Here is a 26,010-nt window from a genome sequence, read left to right as displayed (position 1 = left end):
ACCCAGAGAGAGCATGTGCCTAGTGCCTCACATTTCACCTCAGCCCCTCCACTCCTTCCAACACCCCCCACACACCACCACCATCTTTTGTTAAGTCTAGAGTGCATTTGCTTCCTGGGTCCCCCCCTCCTCTTCCTCCCCCCTCCTCTTCCTCCCTCCTTGGTTTTGGTGGGGCGGGGGGCCCAAAGGGCAGGGCCCTGGCGAAGAGGACGGACAGCAGTGACATGTTTAACCTCTGACCCTCTCTGGTTCTCTGAGTCACGCTTGCAGCTCATCCATCATGGCCTGTGTGTGTCACTCACACCAGCTGTCAGTCACACTTCCTCCTCCCTTCTCCCCGCCCTTACCGTTGACAATCAGAACAAGGGCGGTGACCGCTGCGGAGGGCAGCTGATGTACTAGGTGTCGCTCAAACAGAGGGAGAGAGAGAGAGCGAGAGAGGGTAGCAGCCAGCAGTCTGCCCATCTGCAGGGAGGAAAAGAGATACTGATCCATTGATTGAAACATTGTTTGAGATGCTGCTGGGATGTACACTTTGACAGCCATGACTACAGTCTTTCTGTAATGTTTAGCCTACTCAGTGGCCATTGTTCTCTCAGACACTTCAAGGTGTGCAATTAGTTTGACGTTGCTTATTGCACATTCTAGGCTTCAATCTTTACCATGTAGACTAGTCTACTACGTCATACAATTCTAAAAGGATATTCACATCATATTGAAACGTCATTCAAGAAAAGGTATTGCATAAAATAAAATGTATTTATATTCTCTGAAATGTAGACCCAAGAGGGCATTATTTTATCGGCGAAATTAGATATCTGATCCTCGGAATTGGAATAGGTAAAGCAGCCTTAATCTAGTATGTTGGGCTTGTTGAAACAATCATCCCTTTCGCTGTTCCATCCTCTGTGTAGGTAGGGTTACCGTATGAACACTTTAAAGCCAGGATACTTTGGTAACCTACGGTAGGTACTTACTTTCTCCATTGACCCTTCCCACAACCCCACTTTCCCGCGATTATGTCATAAGGGCGAGCCACGGCCTGACCGGGCCGGCCGGCGGGCAGGTCAAGGTGGTCAGAGATACCCCGCGGGGAGGATGTGAGGAACGGAGATCAACACAGCTAATCAGCGCAACGTTTTCCTACTGAGGGAGAGGAAAGAGAAAGCGAAAAACAAAGAGAAAAGGAGTGGCGGCCATTTTAACTGAGTTTCAGCCTTGAATTAAAAGCAGCAGAGTCATTAGAGACACGCTGGTTAGACTCCTGCTGGGTTTTTAAATTGGATTCATAGGGAGGGAGACTCCCTGGGGGAGTGTGGGGGCGGGGTGGGGTCTAGCCGTGCTGGCGGGGGGCACAAGGACTCTTCATCACCGTCCTTCCTCTAATAGTCTCATTATCCCTGCTTTAAACCCATTGCTTATACTCTACCCAGAGGTAATGGTGTCGAAGGCTATTGTTTTGCTTCAACCTCTGAACCAATTTCATAGTGTTTTGTGTAGTAGGAGGATGTGATGTCAGGTAGGTTTTCAAAGTGTTCGTTTCCAGGTCTTATTGTGGATAGAGTGTTTTTCCTTTGCTCCGGCAGGATCGTGTTGCCCGGGATGTAAGCATAGTGCAGTATTTCTTTTTTCAACATCCATATATGCAAGCTGAATATTAATCCATCCTTTGACTTTTGTCTTTGCTCAGATCTGTTCTAATTTGCGTTGTTTCAACACCACTAACAGCAACTCTGTCTGTCCTGTGTTTGAACCCATTTTGCATTCAAACTCATCTGGTCTGACAGAATCAATAGCCAGTGTGTCAAGCTTTCTGGGCGATGGAGCATGCCACACCTGTCAATAGCCCAGCTACCTCTTTCTCCTTCCCATTCTCAGCCTCCTGACGCCCAGTGCACACCAGACATGACTCTAATATGTATGTGTTCAGAATAGCTGATTGTGTACCTCGTACAACCACCGTATGTATTGTAGCTTGGTGGAGGCTAAAGCTGTTTGGTGTTGGACAATAACGACCAAAAGAATAGTAATCAATGCACACATAATATGAGATAGGAAATAGGAGATCATTGAAAGCAAACAAATCCAGTATATTTCTGCTAAGAAGTTTCTTTACGGCTCGATGACTAAGATGCTGATAACTAGCCTAGCTAGCATAACACTAGCCTAGCTCTAGCTGGGTGTGTGAGGTGTAGGAGCTGTGTCTGAGCTGTTATTGGGTGTTTGAGCACGTTCTCATCCTCCATCAGAGTACTGCAGAGCAATCGATGCTGCCTTGGCACACACACGCGCGCGCACAGACACACACACACACGCGCGCGTGCACACACACACACACACACACACACACACACACACACACACACACACAGGCACACACACAGGCACACAAACAGCTATATGTATGCTCTGCTGTGTGTTTATAGCTCTACTGGGTTAACACAGCAGCACACACACACAGGCACACACACACACACACACACACACACACACAGCTATATGTATGGTCTGCTGTGTGTTTATAGCTCTACTGGGTTAACACAGCAGCACACCGAGAGAGCCCCACCCAGTCTACTGGGAAGAAGTGTTGAGAAAGTCATTTGCTGTTAGACACGCTTCTAATCACACCGCACTTCTGTTACAGCGATGTGGCAGGATTGACGGGATTGACAGGATTGACGGGGTTGACGGGGTTGACAGGGTTGACAGGATTGACGGGGTTGACGGGATTGACGGGGTTGACGGGATTGACGGGGTTGACGGGGTTGACGGGATTGACGGGGTTGACGGGATTGACGGGGTTGACGGGATTGACGGGGTTGACGGGGTTGACGGGATTGACGGGGTTGACGGGGTTGACGGGATTGACGGGGTTGACGGGATTGACGGGGTTGACGGGATTGACGGGGTTGACGGGATTGACGGGGTTGACGGGGTTGACGGGATTGACGGGGTTGACGGGGTTGACGGGATTGACGGGGTTGACGGGATTGACGGGGTTGACGGGATTGACGGGGTTGACAGGATTGACAGGATTGACGGGGTTGACGGGGTTGACGGAGTTGACAGGGGTGACGGGGTTGACAGGATTGACAGGATTGACAGGGTTGGAGCGTGAGTGAATGTTTCAAGTTCAAGGGGGATGATAAGGGGAATTTTAATTTGTTTTTCTGAATTGATTTGCGTGTGAATATGAAAAGGGAGTAATTGTCCCCTGCAGAGTGTGTCATCACAATTAGCAACAGTTAGTCACAGTGGAAGATGAGCATGGAGCCACACTTATATAGGGCCAATGATGGTTCCTGTGGCTCTTTAATGATAATGGCGCTGTGTGTGTGTATGTGTGTGTATGTGTGTGTGTGTGTGTGTGTGTGTGTATGTGTGTGTGTGTGCAAGCAAGCTGTGTTCTATATAGTATATATAGTGTATGTTTACTGTTTGTCTATATGTGTCTGTTTGTGCAACACACATACAGCATGTCTGCTAGTAATCCTTCTACACTCCCAGACAGACACCATTGCTGGTACATCTGAACCAACCAACCCTGGTGGCTGCAGCCAACGCTAATTCCCCTCATCTCCCCTCCTCAGCTCCGCTGTGCTCAGCTCGACACCTCACAACGCCCGCTAGACTCCCCTCCCAGTCCTCCTCACAGGGATTTGTTTGGGTGGGTTGGCTTTACAAAAACGGCCCTCTTAATCCTGTACAATGAATGAAGCTCTTACAGATGAGCCAGTAGCCAGTGACATCTGCTGTGTGGATCTTCTCTGGGTGTCATGCTAGACCTAAGCCGAAGAGCAGATCCTCTTTCTCTCCCCTTCTCCTCTGCTGGCTACATTCTGGAATCTCGCGTTGACGGATGCCAAGGAGACCCTCTGTGGGTAGTAGTTCTCTCTAATCACTATGGCATACACAGCCTGGATATTGTTTCCATGCCCTGGCTTGAAGGAAGCCTTTAGAATAAAACATGTGTCTGCAGCGTTGTTCTCTGGCTGTGTTCTGCAGTGTGGGGGGACGGTTCACAGGCCTGCGTCATCACAAGTTGGAAAGTATTGTCAATGCTTTGTTGAGTCATAATCATTTGATGCAAAGACATCCAGGCTATATGAACCTGTATGCTGTGTGATTCACATATCTCCTAACCAGCCCTGGCGTTTATGTTTTAACGAGCAAAGTAAAAGTGTGCCTTGTTAACGTTTTCTCTGACAGTGTGTGTTGTTGTGTATATGGAGGGGTTAGTAGCAGTTCTAATACAATGCTGCGCTCTCTCTCTCTCTCTCTCTCTCTCTCTCTCTCTCTCTCTCTCTCTCTCTCTCTCTCCCCCCCATCTTTTGGGCTGACGTGGGAGTCACAACACTCCAAATGGCCTCAGCTGCTGTCAGTCCCCAAGTAGAACCCCCTCAGATTGTTGTGGATGGGCTGATGATGTCAACATGGAGTGTGATTTGTCAGAACTCTCTGAATCACACCTCTCCTCCAGTGACAGAAACATGCCAGGGCGGGTGACAGAAGGTAACAGGACAGTGTGTGGTGAACTCCAGGAACAACAGGCTGGAGATAAAGAGCTATCACTGTCCTGCCTGCCTGCCTGCCTGCCTGCCTGCCTGCCTGCCTGCCTGCCATCATAGGGCCTCACCTTATCTCTGCCCAGTAGTCTGCATGGCTCCAATACTCCACAGTTAATGTGTTTCTCACTATCTCCAGTCAGACCCCATCCTGGGTCTTTTTCATTTGGTTCACTACATTGTCTTTCTCTCTCCCTCTCTCTTTTCTCTCCCCACCACCGGATCAACTAATTGCTATTATAGATAACAATAACAATGTTGGTAATAATGTCCACAATAAAAAAGATGATGCTGTGTGATTACAGCAATCATTGTAATCAGAGGGAGAGGGGCTGCAGCTGGATAGAGATCATACTCGGAGAGAGAGAGAGAGAGAGAGAGCGAGAGAGAGAGAGAGAGAGAGGGACAGAGAGAGGGACAGAGAGAGAGCGAGACAGAGGTTACAGAAGACGAAAGGGAGGGATAGGAAAGAGAGGGAGGGAGAAAGGGGGAAAGGATGTTGTTGCCTTAATTGCTACTCCGATTAAGCAGTGTGTTCTTTCTCCCACCACGCCTGTTATTAGAGAGGGCGGGCGCTCCAATCAGAGAGAGCCAGGCATGAGCCGCGCTGTCATATTTATACTGAACAAAAATGTAAACGCAACATGTAAAGTGTTGGTCCCATGTTTCATGAGCTGAAATAAAAGATCAAAGAAATGTCTCGTATGCACAAAAACATTATTTCTCAATAATGTTGTGCATCAATTTGTTCACATCCCTGTTAGTGAGCATTTCTCCTTTGCCAAGATAATCCATCCACCTGACAGGTGTGGCATATTAAGAAGCTGATTAAACATCATTACACAACTGCACCTTGTGCTGGGGACAATAAAAGGACACTCTAAAATGTGCACAGATGTCTCAAGTTTTGATGGAGCGTGCAATTGGCATGCTGACTGCAGGAATGTCCACCAGAGATGTTGCCTGAGAATTTAATGTTCATTTCTCTACCATAAGCCGCATTCAACTCCATTTTAGTGAATTTGGCAGTACTTCCAACTGGCCTCACAACTTCAGACCACGTGTAACCACACCAGCCCAGGACCCCAAATCCGACTTCTTCACCTGCGGGATTGTCTGAGACCAGCCACCCGGTGTCACGACTTCCGCCGAAGTCGGTCCCTCTCCTTGTTCAGGTGTTCGACGTCACCGACCTTCTAGCCATCACTGATCCATCTTTCATTTTCCATTGGTTTTGTCTTGTCTTCCTTCACACCTGTTTCCAATCCCATCAATTACATGTTGTGTATTTAACCCTCTGTTTCCCCTCATTGTTTATTGTAAGTGTTTGTGTACGTCTGTACTGGTGTGCGTCGGGTTATGTTTACACATTGATTTTTATTATTATGTTTTCCGGTGTTTTTTTTGTAATAAACTGTGCCGTTGGAAACAGTTATTTCTCTCCTGCGTCTGACTTCTCTGCCGCCAGTTAAACACCCCTTACACCCGGACAGCTGATGAAACTGTGGGTTTGCACAACCGAAGAATTTCAGCACAAACTGTCAGAAACCGTCTCAGGGAAGCTCATCTGTGAGCTCATCATCCTCACCAGGGTCTTGACCTGACTGCACTTCGGCATCCTAAACGACACCAGAAGGAAAAATGCTCACCTTTCGATGGCCACTGGCACACTGGAGAAGTGAGCTCTTCATGGATGAATCCTGTTTTCACCTGTACCGGGCAGATGGCAGACAGCGTGTATGGCGTTTGTGTGGGCGAGCGGTTTGCTGATGTCAACGTTGTGATCGATGGCCATTTGAATGCACAGAGATACCGTGACGAGATCCCGAGGCCCATTGTCTTGCCATTCATCCACCGCCATCACCTCACGTTTCAGCATGATAATGCTAATGATCTTTACACAATTCCTGGAAGCTGAACATGTCCCAGTTCTTCCATCGCCTGTATCCTCACTAGACATGTTTGATCAGGCTCGGGATGCTCTGTTTCGACATGTACGGCAGCGTGTTCCAGTTCCCGCCAATATCCAGCAACTTCGCACAGCCATTGAAGAGGAGTGGGACAACATTCCACAGGCCATAATCAACAGCCTGATCAACTCTATGCGAAGGAGATGTCGCGCTGCATGAGGTAAATGGTGGTCACACCAGATACTGACTGGTTTTCTGATTCATGCCGCTAACTTTTTTTAAAGTATCTGTGACCAACAGATGCATATCTGTATTCCCAGTCATGTGAAATCCATAGATTAGGGCGTAATTAATTTATTTCAATTGACTGATTTCCTTATATGAACTCAATAAAATCTTTGAAATGGTTACATGTTGCATTTAGATTTTTGTTCAGTGTATCAATGTCAGACCAGGCCGGGGGAGGCAGAGCCTGGGGGAGGGGGCCCGAGCCAGAGAACCTCTGCCCAAGCCCCAGAGCATGTCTGCTGGCTGGCTGAGCACTGCAACTCCCAGGGCTGGGCTGGCCTGCTAATCTGTACTGTAGCATGGTGAGAGCTGTAGGGGAACTGAGTGGGGGTGCAAACCAGAGATATCATATCGCTTCACACACACTCCACTGTGCTGCACCCTCTATCCACACACACTCTCCCAATCGCCATTAGCATGGCATCTCTGCCAGAGAGAGCCTTTGAATGAACTAGAGACAAAGCGCCACTGTGGGCTGTGTGTTGCAGCCCTTCCTTCCTGTTCTGCTTCCTGCTTCCACGGAGTCATCTTTGAAGTTGCTCTGCTTAAGCCTCTGCCATGTCCTCTCATGGCTTATTTTCTTCCTCCGTCTTGATGGAATGATTTCTGTCCTGCCTTTTCTTAAGCCACAGAGTTAAACTGCCACAAGTTAAGCCTCGAGATCATAATACCCATCAAAGCACTTTTCAAATGGCTATTGACCAAACGTCTGGTGCTGTATGGTGGTTGTAGATTATAGAGGACTAGAGTCTCTTGGCTTGTGCTCAAAGCGTTCTGTGCTGTTGGGCCACATTGTCTCCCTCCATCAAAGTCACTGCACAGTAATCAATGATGACTCTGCAGAGTTTAGCCTGTGTGTTAGAGTTTGGTCCTGGGTTGGGTTCATCTTAACAGCCAACACAGTGAGGCTGATTCAGCACATTCCAAACCCAATCAGTTCTCTGTGTGTGAAGAAGAAGTGCAGAGAATCAACTGACTGAGGGGAAAGTGTTATCAGTCATCAGAGCTTCAGATACAGGGACACGTTTGGTATTTTGTCTCATGTTCTGTGTGTACTGAGTGAGGGATGTACTGCGATAAGAAGAATGTGATAAGCTATATGTCTTGAGAGTTGGCTGTCATGCAGGGGTGAAAGTAAGCCGGTCCGGTACGGACATAGTGGGGTTACTGCATACCGGTAAAATGTGAGCCTATCACAATAATTAACACAAAATGACAAGAAAACTATTGGCCTTTACAACAATATTTATCATTACCGCATATCAGCTGCATTAAAATGTGCTAATTCACTTGAAAACAGGCGGTATACCCTCTAAATTGCGTTGTGGTTCGACGAAAACACTAACATTTCCACAGCAGTGGATGCATCAAGTCAGGCTACAAGTGTAGTAGGCCTAATGGCAATCGCCAAAAGTCATAACACTTAGTTTCTTTGTAACAGATGTCTCTTTCCATTCATCAAATTGTGGGTGCACAGTGCACTGTTAGGATGCTGGAATTATTTTGTGAGTGGATAAACGTGCAAAGGAGCACCTTTGAAGTGATTCATTGACAATCAGACGAAAACATCACGACTGGTTGTGTTTATGCCACATTAAAAGGTAAAATACATGATAAAAGTTATATGACAAATCTGTACTATGCCTACTAGGCCCATGGAGATACTACATTAATAGGGATCCTACTAGGCCCATGGAGATACTACATTAATAGGGATCCTACTAGGCCCATGGAGATACTACATTAATAGGGATCCTACTAGGCCCATGGAGATACTACATTAATAGGGATCCTACTAGGCCCATGGAGATACTACATTAATAGGGATCCTACTAGGCCCATGGAGATACTACATTAATAGGGATCCTACTAGGCCCATGGAGATACTACATTAATAGGGATCCTACTAGGCCCATGGAGATACTACATTAATAGGGATTCTACATGTGATTCTATGATTAGACCTATGCATTTTTTTTCACTCCTGTACCGGTAAGAAATTAAATCTACTTTCACCCCAGATTGTATGTGACTGCATTATTTAGCATAGATGAATAGAATCTTTGTCATTAGTTCCTTAGTTCATTCTTCATTTACTTTACGTTCGTATTCTTATCTTTTATATCTGTAACGTCCGCTTCCAACTCACACTCTCAAACACATAGATCCCCTGAACACAGCTCACACCCTCAAACACATAGATCCCCTGAACACAGCTCACACCCTCAAACACATAGATCCCCTGAACACAGCTCACACCCTCAAACACATAGATCCCCTGAACACAGCTCACTTTCCAGCTCACACTCTCAAACACATAGATCCCCTGAACACAGCTCACACCCTCAAACACATAGATCCCCTGAACACAGCTCACACCCTCAAACACATAGATCCCCTGAACACAGCTCACACCCTCAAACACATAGATCCCCTGAACACAGCTCACTTTCCAGCTCACACTCTCAAACACATAGATCCCCTGAACACAGCTCACACCCTCAAACACATAGATCCCCTGAACGCAGCTCACTTTCCAGCTCACACTCTCAAACACATAGATCCCCTGAACACAGCTCACACCCTCAAACACATAGATCCCCTGAACGCAGCTCACTTTCCAGCTCACACCCTCAAACACATAGATCCCCTGAACACAGCTCACACCCTCAAACACATAGATCCCCTGAACACAGCTCACTTTCCAGCGCACACTCTCAAACACATAGATCCCCTGAACACAGCTCACACCCTCAAACACATAGATCCCCTGAACGCAGCTCACTTTCCAGCTCACACCCTCAAACACATAGATCCCCTGAACACAGCTCACACCCTCAAACACATAGATCCCCTGAACACAGCTCACACCCTCAAACACATAGATCCCCTGAACGCAGCTCACTTTCCAGCTCACACCCTCAAACACATAGATCCCCTGAACACAGCTCACACCCTCAAACACATAGATCCCCTGAACGCAGCTCACTCTCCAGATTCAAATCACCTGAATTCTGATCACCTGTTCACACACCTGTATGTCATTATCACACACTATTTAGTTCAGTTCTTTGCACCCCATCACTGTGAGGTATTGTTTGTTTTGTGATACTTCTTTCGGAGCGCTGGTTTTTCCCGTAATTTAATCCTCCTGTGTATGATCGTTTTTGCCTGCCTCACTAATGACTCCTGTTGCCTATTCCCTGCCTGTACTTTAACCTATCAGATTTCCTGTTATCAACCTATTCCCTGCCTGTACTTTAACCTATCAGATTTCCTGTTATCAACCTATTACCTGATCTCCTGGATGACGTTACTAGCCTTTTCCCTGCCTGTACTGTTTCCTGCCCCTGCCCCTGCCCCTGGACCCAGCTACCTGCCTCCTCCTGTGGTCCTTTACAATAAACACCTGCTGCACCCTGCACTTGAAACCAGCTGTCTGTCTCCCATCGTGTTCATTACAATATCTTGTTGTTGCATTGTCGAGGAGGAACCTGCAAGTAAGCATTTAGTTGGACAACTAATAAACCTCTCAAACTTCTGTATCATTTCAGCCAGGAGTTTTGAAAGTGGTGCTCACCAGCCAAAAGTGGTCCCCTGTTTTGTTGTGTCCTACGTCATCCATTTCCTGTGATATGTTATAGCTTTTGCAATTTGTATGATATTATATGAATTTAGAAATGTGTGCGATATGCTATGAATTTGTTGTGCTTAAGATCTCAGAGTGTATCTTTAAATTAGTGCCCACTTCACTGTAACTGTAAACTATTGCTAGCCATTAGCGCCCATGAGTGGGACTAAAGTAGACTCTCTGTACTCCAGTCAAAGAGCCCTGGGGGGAGTGGTACCCACCCTTAGACCAGGGAGGTAGAGAGGGACGAGAAGGGATGACGTTATGGATGTGTCCACCTCCCAGACGCCATCAGTTAGACAGAGAGGATGTGTACCCAGCCCTTCATCACAAGGTCCTTTACTCCCCTGGACTGGACAGGACAGATAGATACATCTGTTGTAGTCCATCGCTCCTCAGTAGAGGACACATTGTGACTCTCTCTAAACGGCACACTATCTGTGTGCGTGAACAATAATACCCCAGGACCTGGCTTCCTGATAGGGATGGAATTTAGGCTTACGGGTGTTTTTAATGATGCGTCTTTCCTACGACGGCCGAAGATGTAACATGTTTCCCAAAACACCACACAGAGAGAATGGTCGCTGTGGGTGTCGTCGGAGCGTGTGTCCATACTGATAGGATCGAAAGAAATGGAGCGATTTGCTCTCAGATCAGCTTTCTCCATTCAAATCTTGCCTTGACATTATAATTATTTCACAATACTGATATCGGATCAGCTCTTAGATAGATATTACCGACTATGGCTGCAAATATTGAGACGGCTTATTCTAGTGCTTACCCAATAAAAATGCATTAAATCACTGATTTTGCACATCATTGCGCACGGCTACACATCATGAAATATATTGAGACAAATTACAGACAGTAGGCTACAAGTACCAAAATAGAACTCAACTGATTGAAGATGAAATGTTTTTCAACATGATTGAAATAGGCCTATAGCCCGCTGTTTATATTTTAATGCAGTCATCTCGGTTTTCATTTGAAACATATTTTTATACGTAACCTGTTCGTATCAAATGCAAAGACATTGGCAACTTTGTTCTGAAGTTACCGGCGGTCACAGAGATACAGATAAACCGTGGGATTCTGTGTTTAGCGAAGATATTCGATGTATAACGTGACGTGAGAGGGCAAAAAAATCATCTAAGGACACACGTAGCTGTTCTACGAGTGGTCTGAGAGGCAGGCGCACGATTACGAGCGTTTTCAAGTGCAACGCTTATAACGATTGTTTTGGGGAACAGCTCGAAGGGTTAACAATGCTCCTGTGAAGGTTTTAATGATGGACTTAGCCTTGAGATGCTTTTAGGAAACCGGGCCTAGATCAATGCTTACTCACTCCCTGCATAAACATCCAGAGATAACTCACACATGCTTTCGTACCGTATACATGAACTGACTCATATGTTTGCGGTTAATTCTCAGTGCTAATAGGCTGCCACATGAGCAGCCCTGCCCAGATACAGTTGGGCTGGCCGGTCTGAGTGGCTGGAAGTAGAGCAGCACTAACTAGGGGAGGGACTGTGTTGAGGGGACAGATAGCGCAGGGAGGCAGGCGGGCGGAAGGGAGAGTGCAAATGCCACCCCAGATAAGGCCTGCTCCATGATTATCCTCATTATTCCGACAGTTTTTTGGGGGCGCTGGGAAAAGGAGCTCCAGGCCAGGCTAGTTAGTCATATCCTACCCTCCCTCAGAGAGATGGGAGGGGGAGAGGAAGCGCTTACAAGGCAGGGTAGTGGAGAGTGGGTTGAAGGGGCAAAAAAGCCAAATTCAGCTTCCCCTGTCTGAATTGTTCCATCACATAGAGTCATACTGATGTTCTTCTCCCACTGCAGCTGGATTTACATAGTCACACACATAGAGAGAGAGAGAGAGAGAGAGAGAGAGAGAGACAAATACACAGAGAGAGAGAGAAACACTAGAGTAGGACTTCATGCTGTTTAATTATTCATGTGAATAAAGTGCTTTGCTTTTACTGCTCCTCCCTTCTTCTGTGGTGGTAGTTACATTCCCACGTTTAAAGAGAGAGACATACTCATGAAAATGATAATATGATGTCGTATGATAATATTCAAAAGATACCTTCTCTCGTAAGGTTACTTCAAAAACACGTTCTTTGTTATATTCAAGCCTCAGTCTTCATTCTCTCCTCCTCGTCCGTCCTTGCATGTATGTATGTGTGTAGTAGTGTGTCCTTGTGATGTTTTTGCAAAGTAACTCGCTGGTGATGTGAATTTTAATGCAAGGTTAAACAATTCTTTCACAATCCAATAAGTGTCATCTGTGTGGTGGAGGCTGAAGCGCTCCAATACAGAAAATGTAAATTCAATTAATCAACAAGCAATCTTACTGTAATTCCTGAAGAGATAGAGGAAGGAAAGGAAGCGATGTCCTATCAAAGACGTGGCATAAAAGAATGAGTGTATGTAAAAAATCCTTTTTGTGTTGTCTGTCAAGGGAAAGATAAACGTGAATATTAATGAAAGTGCTCAAAAACATTTTGTCTGTGGTATTTTTTTCTCCTTTTCTTTTAGAAAACGCTATTTTTTCCCCCTATCTGTGTGTCCCCTGCCATTTTGAGTGCTAAAGACAGGCTTTAGTTTATCACGCTCGGCTGAAGGCCGTGTGCGAGTCAAAACGCATTAGCCTGAGCACTTTTGTGAGGCTAAAAGAAACACACTCTTATATTCCTCTCCTATTCTTCATTTATGGAGCAGCTTTCTTTCTGTGAATCTTTAAGAGAAAGGGCCAACAATGTAGATGTATTTCTTTACAATCTTCCTGTCAAATAAATAGCGTAGTATTAGTTGTATTTTTCGAAACCTATCTCTTCAATTTCAGAGTGTGTTTGTGGGTGAGTGTGTGTGTGAACAATGTGTGCCCGTGATGGCGACTGCCCTTCACAGTGGCTTCATGTGTAGCAGGGATGGAGGGGGACATGTGTCCTGGGGGGCAGGGTGACAGGGAGCAGTTTGGTACATGGTGGGGGATAAAGGGGGCCGCTGGTGGAGGCTAGGGGGGTTGGGGGAGTCAGGGAGGCTCACACACACACACACACACACACACACTGAGCAGAGCGTAGCGCAGCAAAGTGTGGTAGAGGCGAGTCATTAATATTCTGTCTGGACTCATTGTCTTTCCATGCTGACATTTACATTTAGATTGTTTATTTTACAGCGGGGGGCGTTAATGAACATGCTTCTGTTCTGTTGTTCCCCAATCGCTGTGATTACTGCCACCACACTAAGATAATGAGACTGGAGGGGCTGGGACCAGTGGCGGTTCTAGACCATTTCAACTGGGGGGGGCCAAGCTAGGGCCAGTTACATTAGACGTTATTGTTGTCATATCGTTTTGCATGTGGTATGATACTGTTGTGTTCCGCCTAAAGTCATCCCTCTAGAAAATGTGCGGGTTAAATTAGTGTTCCGCGTTGCCACTGTCTAATAACGGATGTAAAAAAAGAACGATAGCAAAAATTAGTTATGTAAAAATTATTTCATACTCCACATTTAGGGGGTCCAAAATTGTTGTCACAGGGGCACTGGCCCCCCCTGCACCCCCCAGAACCGCTAGTCGCTGGGACTAGGGCTAGAGCTGGGGCTGGGACTAGGGCTAGAGCTGGGACTAGGGCTAGAGCTGGGACTAGAGCTGGGACTAGGGCTGGGACTAGGGCTAGAGCTGGGGCTGGGACTAGGGCTAGAGCTGGGACTAGAGCTGGGACTAGGGCTGGGACTAGGGCTAGAGCTGGGGCTGGGACTAGGGCTGGGACTAGGGCTGGAGCTGGGGCTGGGACTAGAGCTGGGACTAGGGCTGGGACTAGGGCTAGAGCTGGGGCTGGGACTAGGGCTGGGACTAGGGCTGGAGCTGGGGCTGGGACTAGAGCTGGGACTAGGGCTGGGACTAGGGCTAGAGCTGGGGCTGGGACTAGAGCTGGGACTAGGGCTGGGACTAGGGCTGGGACTAGGGCTAGAGCTGGGGCTGGGACTAGGGCTGGCGCTTGTGTATGGGGTTGCATGGGATTGAGGCTAGGGCTGGGGCTGGAGCTGGGGTATTGGGGCTATGGCTGGGGTTGGGGTATAGGGGCTGTGGTATAGGGTCTGGGGCTGGGGTATTGGGTCTGAGGCTGGGGTATAGGGACTGCGTCTGGGGTATAGGGACTGGGGCTGGGGTATAGGGACTGGGTCTGGGGTATAGGGACTGGGGCTGGGGTATAGGGCCTGGGGCTGGGGTATAGGGGCTGGGGTATAGGGACTGGGGCTGGGGTATAGGGACTGGGGCTGGGGTATAGGGGCTGGGGTATAGGGACTGGGGCTGGGTATAGGGGCTGGGGTATCAAATCAAATTGTATTTGTCACATGTGACGAATGCTAGCAAGCAACTTACCTTGGCTTCTTACTGCATTCGCGTAACAGGCAGGCTCCTCGTGGAGTGCAATGTAAAGCAGGTGGTTAGAGCGTTGGGCTAGCTAACCGTAAGGTTGCAAGATTAAATCCCCGAGCTGACAAGGTAAAAATCTGTCGTTCTGCCCCTGAACAAGGCAGTTAACCCACCGTTCCTAGGCCGTCATTGAAAATAAGACTGTGTTCTTAACTGACTTGCCTAGTTAAATAAAGGTCAAAAAAAAAAATGCCAAATCAGCGTCCAAAAATACCGATTTGCGATTGTTATGAAAACTTGAAATCGGCCCTAATTAATCAGCCATTCCGATTAATCGGTCGACCTCTAATATAGGGGCTGGGGTATAGGGACTGGGGCTGGGGTATAGGGGCTGGAGTATAGGGACTGGGGCTGGGGTATAGGGACTGGGGCAAGGTTATAGGGATTGGGGCTGGGGCTGGGGTATACGGGCTGGGGTATAGGGGCTGGGGTATACGGGCTGGGGTATAGGGGCTGGGGTATACGGGCTGGGGTATAGGGCTGGGGTATACGGGCTGGGGCTGGGGTATAGGGGCTGGGGTATACGGGCTGGGGCTGGGGTATTGGGTCTGAGGCTGGGGTATAGGGACTGCGTCTGGGGTATAGGGACTGGGGCTGGGTTATAGGGGCTGGGGTATAGGGACTGGGGCTGGGGTATAGGGACTGGCTGGGGTATAGGGACTGGCTGGGGTATAGGGACTGGGGCTGGGGTATAGAGACTGGGGCTGGGGTATAGGGACTGGGGCCGGGGTATAGGGACTGGGGCTGGGGTATAGGGGCTGGGGTATAGGGACTGGGGCTGGGGTATAGGGACTGGGGCTGGGGTATAGGGGCTGGGGTATAGGGACTGGGGCTGCGTGGTGAGCATTAGTGTGTGGCGCTATAGTGGCAGGGAAAGTCAAAAGGCTGTCTGTGGGTGGATGTATGGGCCCTATGGTATGGCCACAGCAGAATGCCATGGATGCATTGAAGATTAGGCTAATACCCCCCTAGCACTGCTATTCTCTCTGGTCAGTCCAGGGCTGCTTACCCTTTAGCCCACCACTGATACTCCACAATGCAACGATGTTAAACCTATGGTTCACCCACAGCAGTGCTGCAGGGTCCATACAACTAGAAATGAAGCTGAGGTAAAACAGTGACATTTACATTTACATTTAAGTCATTTAGCAGACGCTCTTATCCAGAGCGACTTACAAATCACCTTAAGATATCCAGTGGAACAACCACTTTACAATAGTGCATCTAAATCTTTCGGGGGGGGGGGGGTAGAAGGATTACTTTATCCTATCCCAGGTATTCCTTAAAGAGGTGGTGTTTCAGGTGTCTCCGGAAGGTGGTGATTGACTCCGCTGTTCTGGCGTCGTGAGGGAGCTTGTTCCACCATTGGGGTGCCAGAGCAGCGAACAGTTTTGACTGGGCTGAGCGGGAGCTGTGCTTCTTCAGAGGTAGGGAGGCGAGCAGGCCAGAGGTGGATGAACGCAGTGCCCTTGTTTGGGTGTAGGGCCTGATCAGAGCCTGAAGGTACGGAGGTGCCGTTCCCCTCACAGCTCCGTAGGCAAGCAGCATGGACTTGTAGCGGATGCGAGCTTCAACTGGAAGCCAGTGGAGAGAGCGGAGGAGCGGGGTGACGTGAGAGAACTTGGGAAGGTTGAACACCAGACAGGCTGCGGCGTTCTGGATGAGTTGTAGGGGTTTAATGGCACAGGCAGGGAGCCCAGCCAACAGCGAGTTGCAGTAATCCAGACGGGAGATGACAAGTGCCTGGACTAGGACCTGCGCCGCTTCCTGTGTGAGGCAGGGTCGTACTCTGCGAATGTTGTAGAGCATGAACCTACAGGATCGGGTCACCGCCTTGATGTTAGTGGAGAACGACAGGGTGTTGTCCAGGGTCACGCCAAGGTTCTTAGCACTCTGGGAGGAGGACACAAGGGAGTTGTCAACCGTGATGGCGAGATCATGGAACGGGCAGTCCTTCCCTGGGAGGAGGAGCAGCTCCGTCTTGCCGAGGTTCAGCTTGAGGTGGTGAGTCGTCATCCACACTGATATGTCTGCCAGACATGCAGAGATGCGATTTGCCACCTGGTTATCAGAAGGGGGAAAGGAGAAGATTAATTGTGTGTCGTCTGCGTAGCAATGATAGGAGAGACCATGTGAGGATATGACCGAGCCAAGTGACTTGGTGTATAGTGAGAATAGGAGAGGGCCTAGAACAGAGCCCTGGGGGACACCAGTGGTGAGAGCACGTGGTGCGGAGACAGATTCTCGCCACGCCACAAAGTCACTATTATGCTACATGTATCATGAGAGTCCCTGTATGCTGAAATCTGTATTTTGTGAGACATTCTGGGCTGGTTGGTGAGCAGTGTGGATGTAAAAGTGATTTAATGATGTCTGTTCTAATGCATTCTCCTCACTCCACTCTCCCAGATGAAATGAGTTAGGCCCAGTTAGGCTCCACGCTAGCCTGTCTGTTCACAGCACTGTAGCAGCACTCTTCCACATTCCAAAGTGGAGGGGGTTTATTGAAGCTGGCCAGGAGTCAGAGCCTCTCAGTGGGTCTTCTGCCACTCAGGCCAACACGACAGAGTTTTTACACAAACACAGAAGGAGGGTTGAACGTCTTTTCCGTCTTACTAACCTTGCCAACTTTTTGTATGAATACAAATGTGACCGGTTCTGGAAATGAAATCCTCTAAATCGACTGTATAGTCACAGACATAGGTTGTGTGTGTATTTATGGAAGCCCGGGGTTTCTTTAAACTCACAGCCGAGCGCCACAGCCCACATCACATCATGTTTCACATCACAACATGTTTCACATCACAACATGTTTCACATCACAACATGTTTCACATCACAACATGTTTCACATCACATCATGTTTCACATCACAACATGTTTCACATCACAGCATGTTTCACATCACAGCATGTTTCACATCACAACATGTTTCACATCACAACATGTTTCACAAAACATGTTTCACATCACAGCATGTTTCACATCACAACATGTTTCACATCACAGCATGTTTCACATCACAACATGTTTCACATCACAACATGTTTCACATCACAGCATGTTTCACATCACAGCATGTTTCACATCACAACATGTTTCACATCACAGCATGTTTCACATCACAACATGTTTCACATCACAACATGTATCACATCACAGCATGTTTCACATCACAGCATGTTTCACATCACAACATGTTTCACATCACAACATGTTTCACATCACAACATGTTTCACATCACAGCATGTTTCACATCACAACATGTTTCACATCACAACATGTTTCACATCTCAACATGTTTCACATCACAGCATGTTTCACATCACAGCATGTTTCACATCACAGCATGTTTCACATCACAACATGTTTCACATCACAACATGTTTCACATCACAACATGTTTCACATCACAACATGTTTCACATCTCAACATGTTTCACATCACAACATGTTTCACATCACAACATGTTTCACATCTCAACATGTTTCACATCACAACATGTTTCACATCACAGCATGTTTCACATCACAGGAGAATAAAAGGAAAGTATGCCTCTGCAGCGGGGAGTTAGAGCGGCCATGCAGATGATATTATCATGGAGCCACATAGTGCAGAGGACAGGAGCATATATACATGCACCAGCTTTGTCCTTTCAAGTAGAGATGGCCTATCCTGGTCTAACAACCTCTAGCTCTTTTCCCTAGCCCCTAATCTCTTCTATGTAGGTCTTGGTGTAGATTGGTGTACGCAACATTATGACTGTGACTGATAAAGGATTGATGGACTTACTGACAGAGAGACTAACTGACAGAGAGACTAACTGACAGAGACAGAGTGACAGAGAGACAGAGAGACTGACTGACAGAAAGACAGACTGGCAGAGAGACTAACTGACAGAAAGACTGACTGACAGAGAGACAGAGTGCCAGAGAGACTGACTGACAGAGAGACTGACTGACAGAGTGACAGAGACAGAGTCTGACTGGGAGAGAGACTGACTGACAGAGAGACAGAGTGCCAGAGAGACTGACTGACAGAGAGACTGACTGACAGAGTGACAGAGACAGAGTCTGACTGGGAGAGAGACTGACTGACAGAGAGACAGAGTGCCAGAGAGACTGACTGACAGAGTGACAGAGACAGAGTCTGACTGGGAGAGAGACTGACTGACAGAGAGACTGACCGACAGGGTGACAGAGAGACAGAGAGACTGACTGACATGGAGACAGAGTGACAGAGAGACTGATTGACAGAGAGACTGACAGACAGAGAGACTGACAGACAGACTGACAGACAGAGAGACTGACTGACAGAGAGACAGAGTGCCAGAGAGACAGAGAGTGACTGACAGAGAGAAAGACAGACTGACAGACAGAGAGACAGACAGACAGACAGACAGACAGACAGACAGACAGACTGACTGACTGACTGACAGACAGAGAGACTGACAGACAGACAGTTGGGGGGGTCTATGATGGGCGTGTGGATATGGTGCTGCAGTAGATTGCCTGGCGCTCGGTCTCCAGCTGGCTGTATCGGCACGCCTAGCTGCCATGGCAACGCACCCATGCGTGAGGACACAGCACAGGAAGGGCTTGGCTAGCTCCAGATGTTGGGCTCACTCCCCCACATTTATCCTAATCCACACACTGCCCTCCACAACATCAGGCCATCTGCAGTACAGACACACACACACACACACACACACACACACACACAGACACTAACGCACATTAGCGCAGCCAGGTGGCTCCGAGGCCCCAATGGGCTTCTTCCACCTCTGGCTTTGTCAGTTGATTGGAGAGATCGCAGCTGCTATAAAATCATGGATGAGATGAATGGGAATGTTTAAATGGGTCAGTGTATGTGCGCATGTTGCAAAAACCCCCAGGTGAATGTTCACTTTCTTTCATTGTTTGCGATGGCAACGCTAGCTACTGTAATGCCTCTGCAGTCCTTACACACCAGATACACCAAAGTCTCTCACAATGGACAGTCATTGTGTGTATTGCATCAGTGGTGTGGAGACTGTAGGTGGATGGTAGTGTGTGTGTGTGTGTGTGTGGTGTGTGTGTGTGTGTGTGGTGTGTGTGTGGTGTGTGTGTGGTGTGTGTGGTGTGTGGTGTGTGTGTGTGTGTGTGTGTGTGATGGACTGTCTGTGTGTTTGACTAACAGAGACTCTCTCCATTGTTCCCTGTGTGTCCTACAGCCAAGCACGACGTCAACGGCAACAGGACCGTACCACCATTCCCCGAGGGACTGCAGATGGCTACGTTTGGTAGGTGATCCATATGAGGAGAGGGAGGAGGAAGTTGGGGGCCGGGGGAGAGGAGAGGGGAAACGGGGGAGGATGGCATCCAGACAGTGTAGTATAATTAGTCCCCCCTCCCCTGATACTCAGTTAGGTTCAGAAAAAGACGTTCAAAACAAAATGAAAGGAGAGAGAGAGGATAGAGTAGGAGGAGGGGGTGTAGAGATTAATTGCAAGGGGTGATAAGGATCTCTTTAATAAAATGCATTAGTTCAGCTCCTCTTTTCTCCATTCGGGGAGTCAAACTGCGTAATCCATCAGGACAGACAGCAGAGAAATCAGCCTCTTTATCTCCCGGGCCTGTGTACAAATAAGCATGTTTTAAAACAGCCTTACATGCACTTGTGACCCGCAGAGCATTTCAAATCACAAAGCCTCCCGTGGATCACCTTAAAAGTTGCCAGTTACCCTTGACTCTACAAAAGCCTGTCTTCTACCCCCCCCCCGTTACCGCTGTGCCAGTGATTGGCTACGTTCAGAACTACCTTGTGTTAATACTCTAACATTCGCTCCCAAACACAAAGGTGTGTGTACGTGAGCGTGTGTGTGTGTGTGCGTGTGCGTGTGTGTGTGCGTGTGTGTGTAGGAGCCGTGTAGGAGCCTCTTCAGTCCCAATCACCTCACACACACAAAAAACCTCTCACACACACATCGAGGCAAACTGCCTGAGCCCCACTCAGCTCTTCAGTACTGCATGGAGAGAAAACCCAGCTCACCAATCATTTGGTTTCTCAGATAAATCACTCCACCCAATCGGGGGAATGAATGACTGTGGATAACCGCTTTTAAACTGTACCCGAATATATTTTTACTGTTTTATTTGGTGGGGGAGTATTACTTGGTGCTAAATGTTTACAGTGGGTATTAGTTTTATGTGGGTTGTTTTTACAGGCCCACAGTACATCTGATAACCAAGGAACACTATGGTTTGATTAGACACTAAATCCAAAGACCTTTATGGAGGTGACTGGATGTGTTCCCTGCTGACAGACTATACACCTCAGTGTCGTGGGAGGGTTTTAATGGGTTGTATCAGTGTGTGTGGGCTGTTGTATTCATTTCACACCTAAGAGAGGTATCGAGACCAGAGCAACATCGTCCAATAAACAAGGTGCATGAGAGCCCAGTCAGCCAGGGTATGATATAATACATTTGTACTCAACATAAGCCTAATACTAGGTCTGAAATTGCCACTGGTTCAGGATTTTATTCCCTTCATCCACTCATCTATTTATTGCATTTTTCTAACTATCCATCCATCCATCCATCTATGCCTGTCCGTCCGTTTCTGACTGGTGTGTCGTCTTAAAGGGATGGGATGTTTCTGACTGGGGTGTGTTGTCTTAAAGGGATGGGATGTTTCTGACTGGGGTGTGTTGTCTTAAAGGGATGGGATGTTTCTGACTGGGGTGTGTTGTCTTAAAGGGATGGGATGTTTCTGACTGGGGTGTGTTGTCTTAAAGGGATGGGATGTTTCTGACTGGGGTGTGTTGTTTTAAAGGGATGGGATGTTTCTGACTGGGGTGTGTTGTCTTAAAGGGATGGGATGTTTCTGACTGGGGTGTGTTGTCTTAAAGGGATGGGATGTTTCTGACTGGGGTGTGTTGTCTTAAAGGGATGGGATGTTTCTGACTGGGGTGTGTTGTGTTAAAGGGATGGGTTGTTTCTGACTGGGGTGTGTTGTGTTAAAGGGATGGGATGTTTCTGACTGGGGTGTGTTGTGTTAAAGGGATGGGATGTTTCTGACTGGAGTGTGTTGTGTTAAAGGCCCAGTGCAGTCAAAAACATGATTTTTCTGTGTTTTATATTCACACTACGAGGTTGTAATAATACTGTAAAATTATGAAAATTATGATAATTCCCTTTTAGTGTAAGAGTTGTTTGAAAGGACTGCCTGAAATGTCAGTCTGTTTTGGTGGGATGGAGACTTGGCCTGCCTGGTGTGATCACCAGGCTGTAAATTAGTTAATATACCAATAGGAAAGAGAGTTCCAGCTAGTTTTCACTTTTCCCCTCCCCGCTCAGACCACTCCCAGACAGTCCTAGCAAAAGTCCTAGCAAAAGTTTTTTTTTTCGGCCATTCATTAATTGAAAACAATCACAGTAAGGTATTTTATATTTACCCAGAAATGATTTGATATTGAGATAAAAACGGCTGCATTGGACTTTTAAAGGGATGGTCTGTTTCTGACTGAGATGTGTTGTCTTAAAGGGATGGTCTGTTTCTGACTGAGATGTGTTGTCTTAAAGGGATGGTCTGTTTCTGACTGAGCTGTGTTGTCTTAAAGGGATGGGCTGTTTCTGGGGCGCAGAGAGAAAGTTCTGGAAGCAGAAGGGAGTCTACTCCACCCAGGTGGGCTATGCTGGAGGCCTCACCCCCAACCCCACCTACGAAGAGACCTGCACAGGTAACACTCAACAGTGACCCCACACCCCACTCAACAGTGACCCCACACCCCACTCAACAGTGACCCCACACCCCACTCAACAGTAACCCCCCACCCACTCAACAGTGACCCCACACCCCACTCAACAGTGACCCCACACCCCACTCAACAGTGACCCCACACCCCACTCAACAGTGACCCCACACCCCACTCAACAGTGACCCCACTCAACAGTGACCCCCCACCCCACTCAACAGTGACCCCCACACCCCACTCAACAGTGACCCCACACCCCACTCAACAGTGACCCCCACACCCCACTCAACAGTGACTCCACACCCCACTCAACAGTGACCCCCACACCCCACTCAACAGTGCCCCCCACACCCTACTCAACAATGACCCCACACCCTACTCAACAGTGACCACACACCCTACTCAACAATGACCCCCACACCCTACTCAACAGTGACCACACACCCTACTCAACAATGACCCCCACACCCTACTCAACAGTGCCCCCACACCCTACTCAACAGTGACCCCACACCCTACTCAACAGTGACCCCACACCCTACTCAACAATGACCCCACACCCCACTCAACAGTGACCCCACACCCCACTCAACAGTGCCCCCACACCCTACTCAACAATGACCCCACACCCTACTCAACAATGACCCCACACCCTACTCAACAGTGACCCCCACACCCCACTCAACAGTGACCCCACACCCTACTCAACAGTGACCCCACACCCTACTCAACAATGACCCCACACCCTACTCAACAGTGACCCCACACCCTACCCACACCCCACTCAACAATGACCCTACACCCTACTCAACAGTGACCCCACACCCTACTCAACAGTGACCCCACACCCCACTCAACAGTAACCCCCCACCCACTCAACAGTGACCCCACACCCCACTCAACAGTGACCCCACACCCCACTCAACAGTGACCCCCACACCCCACTCAACAGTGACCCCACACCCCACTCAACAGTGACCCCACACCCCACTTAACAGTGACCCCCCACCCACTCAACAGTGACCCCCACACCCCACTCAACAGTGACCCCACACCCCACTCAACAGTGACCCCCACACCCCACTCGACAGTGACTCCACACCCCACTCAACAGTGACCCCCACACCCCACTCAACAGTGCCCCCCACACCCTACTCAACAATGACCCCACACCCTACTCAACAGTGACCACACACCCTACTCAACAATGACCCCCACACCCTACTCAACAGTGACCACACACCCTACTCAACAATGACCCCCACACCCTACTCAACAGTGCCCCCACACCCTACTCAACAGTGACCCCACACCCTACTCAACAATGACCCCACACCCCACTCAACAGTGACCCCACACCCCACTCAACAGTGCCCCCACACCCTACTCAACAATGACCCCACACCCTACTCAACAATGACCCCACACCCTACTCAACAGTGACCCCCACACCCCACTCAACAGTGACCCCACACCCTACTCAACAGTGACCCCACACCCTACTCAACAATGACCCCACACCCTACTCAACAGTGACCCCACACCCTACCCACACCCCACTCAACAATGACCCTACACCCTACTCAACAGTGACCCCACACCCTACTCAACAGTGACCCCACACCCTACTCAACAGTGACCCCACACCCTACTCAACAATGACCCCACACCCTACTCAACAGTGACCCCACACCATACCCACACCCCACTCAACAATGACCCCACACCCTACTCAACAGTAACCCCACACCCTACTCAACAGTGACCCCACACCCTACCCACACCCCACTCAACAATGACCCCACACCCCACTCAACAGTGATCCCCACACCCTACTCAACAGTGACCCCCACACCCCACTCAACAGTGACCACACACCCTACTCAACAGTGACCCCACACCCTACTCAACAATGACCCCACACCCTACTCAACAATGACCCCACACCCTACTCAACAATGACCCCACACCCTACTCAACAATGACCCCACACCCTACTCAACAGTGACCCCACACCCTACCCACACCCCACTCAACAATGACCCCACACCCCACTCAACAGTGATCCCCACACCCTACTCAACAGTGACCCCCACACCCCACTCAACAGTGACCACACACACCCTACTCAACAGTGACCCCACACCCTACTCAACAATGACCCCACACCCTACTCAACAATGACCCCACACCCTACTCAACAATGACCCCACACCCTACTCAACAATGACCCCACACCCTACTCAACAGTGACCCCACACCCTACTCAACAGTGACCCCACACCCTACCCACACCCCACTCAACAATGACCCCACACCCCACTCAACAGTGATCCCCACACCCTACTCAACAGTGACCCCCACACCCCACTCAACAGTGACCACACACCCTACTCAACAATGACCCCACACCCTACTCAACAATGACCCCACACCCAACTCAACAATGACCCCACACCCTACTCAACAATGACCCCACACCCTACTCAACAATGACTCCACACCCTACTCAACAATGACCCCACACTCTACTCAGCAGTGACCCCACACCCTACTCAACAGTGACCCCACACCCTACTCAACAGTGACCCTCACTCATTGTCCAAGTGCTTGTAGAACATTCGCGTGCTCTGAATAATTCAGTGTTAGAATTTAGTGTTTAATTGAGTCTTGATCTCCCTCATGAACTGCCCTCCACAGCCATCCACAGCCTGTGTCTGTAACACACTAACCAGCCTCATGATGTGACAAATCACATTTGATTTGATCATCTCCTGATGTGAATGACTTGTACATGTCTCTATGAAGGGCCTTTCTATCAGGTACTACTGTACTGTACTCAGTAGCAGAGGTATCTGGGGCTCTATGAAGGGCCTTTCTATCAGGTACTACTGTACTGTACTCAGTAGCAGAGGTATCTGGGGCTCTATGAAGGGCCTTTCTATCAGGTACTACTGTAATGTACTCAGTAGCAGAGGTATCTGGGGCTCTATGAAGGGTCTTTCTATCAGGTACTACTGTTCTGTACTCAGTAGCAGAGGTATCTGGGGCTCTATGAAGGGCCTTTCTATCAAGTACTACTGTACTGTACTCAGTAGCAGAGGTATCTGGGGCTCTATGAAGGGCCTTTCTATCAGGTACTACTGTACTGTACTCAGTAGCAGAGGTATCTGGTGTTGATATTGACAGGTTGTTTTCTCCCAGCCTGCCCCTGAAAACCAAATGGAATCCCTTAGGTCCTATTATAGTGAGGCAGGGACAAATGACCGCTTTCTAGCAGTACGTGTGTGTGTGTGTGTGTGCGCTCACCTGTATGCGTGTTTGTGTGCGTGCACGTGTGTGTGCATCCGTGTGTGTTTGCGTTTTTATTTTAATGATCCGACAGTTAAGGAATGTGTGTACGGCCATTATGTGATGGACAGAAGGATCT

General features: G+C 48.5%; 1 protein-coding gene across 1 annotated transcript in view; it reads left to right on the top strand.

Moving 5' to 3' along the window:
* The window catches only part of msraa (methionine sulfoxide reductase Aa), an 87,667-nt gene that overhangs the window by 24,039 nt on the left and 37,618 nt on the right, over positions 1-26,010 (top strand). Inside the window, exons 2-3 of the mRNA XM_029750561.1 lie at positions 20,056-20,124; positions 22,446-22,565. Of these exons, the coding sequence (XP_029606421.1) occupies positions 20,056-20,124; positions 22,446-22,565 (189 nt within the window). The remainder of the gene's footprint in view (positions 1-20,055; positions 20,125-22,445; positions 22,566-26,010) is intronic.

Source organism: Salmo trutta, chromosome 1 (assembly GCF_901001165.1).
Source record: "Salmo trutta chromosome 1, fSalTru1.1, whole genome shotgun sequence".
NCBI classification, from domain to species: Eukaryota; Metazoa; Chordata; class Actinopteri; order Salmoniformes; family Salmonidae; genus Salmo; species Salmo trutta.
This window is presented reverse-complemented; position numbering and strand designations above follow the sequence as displayed.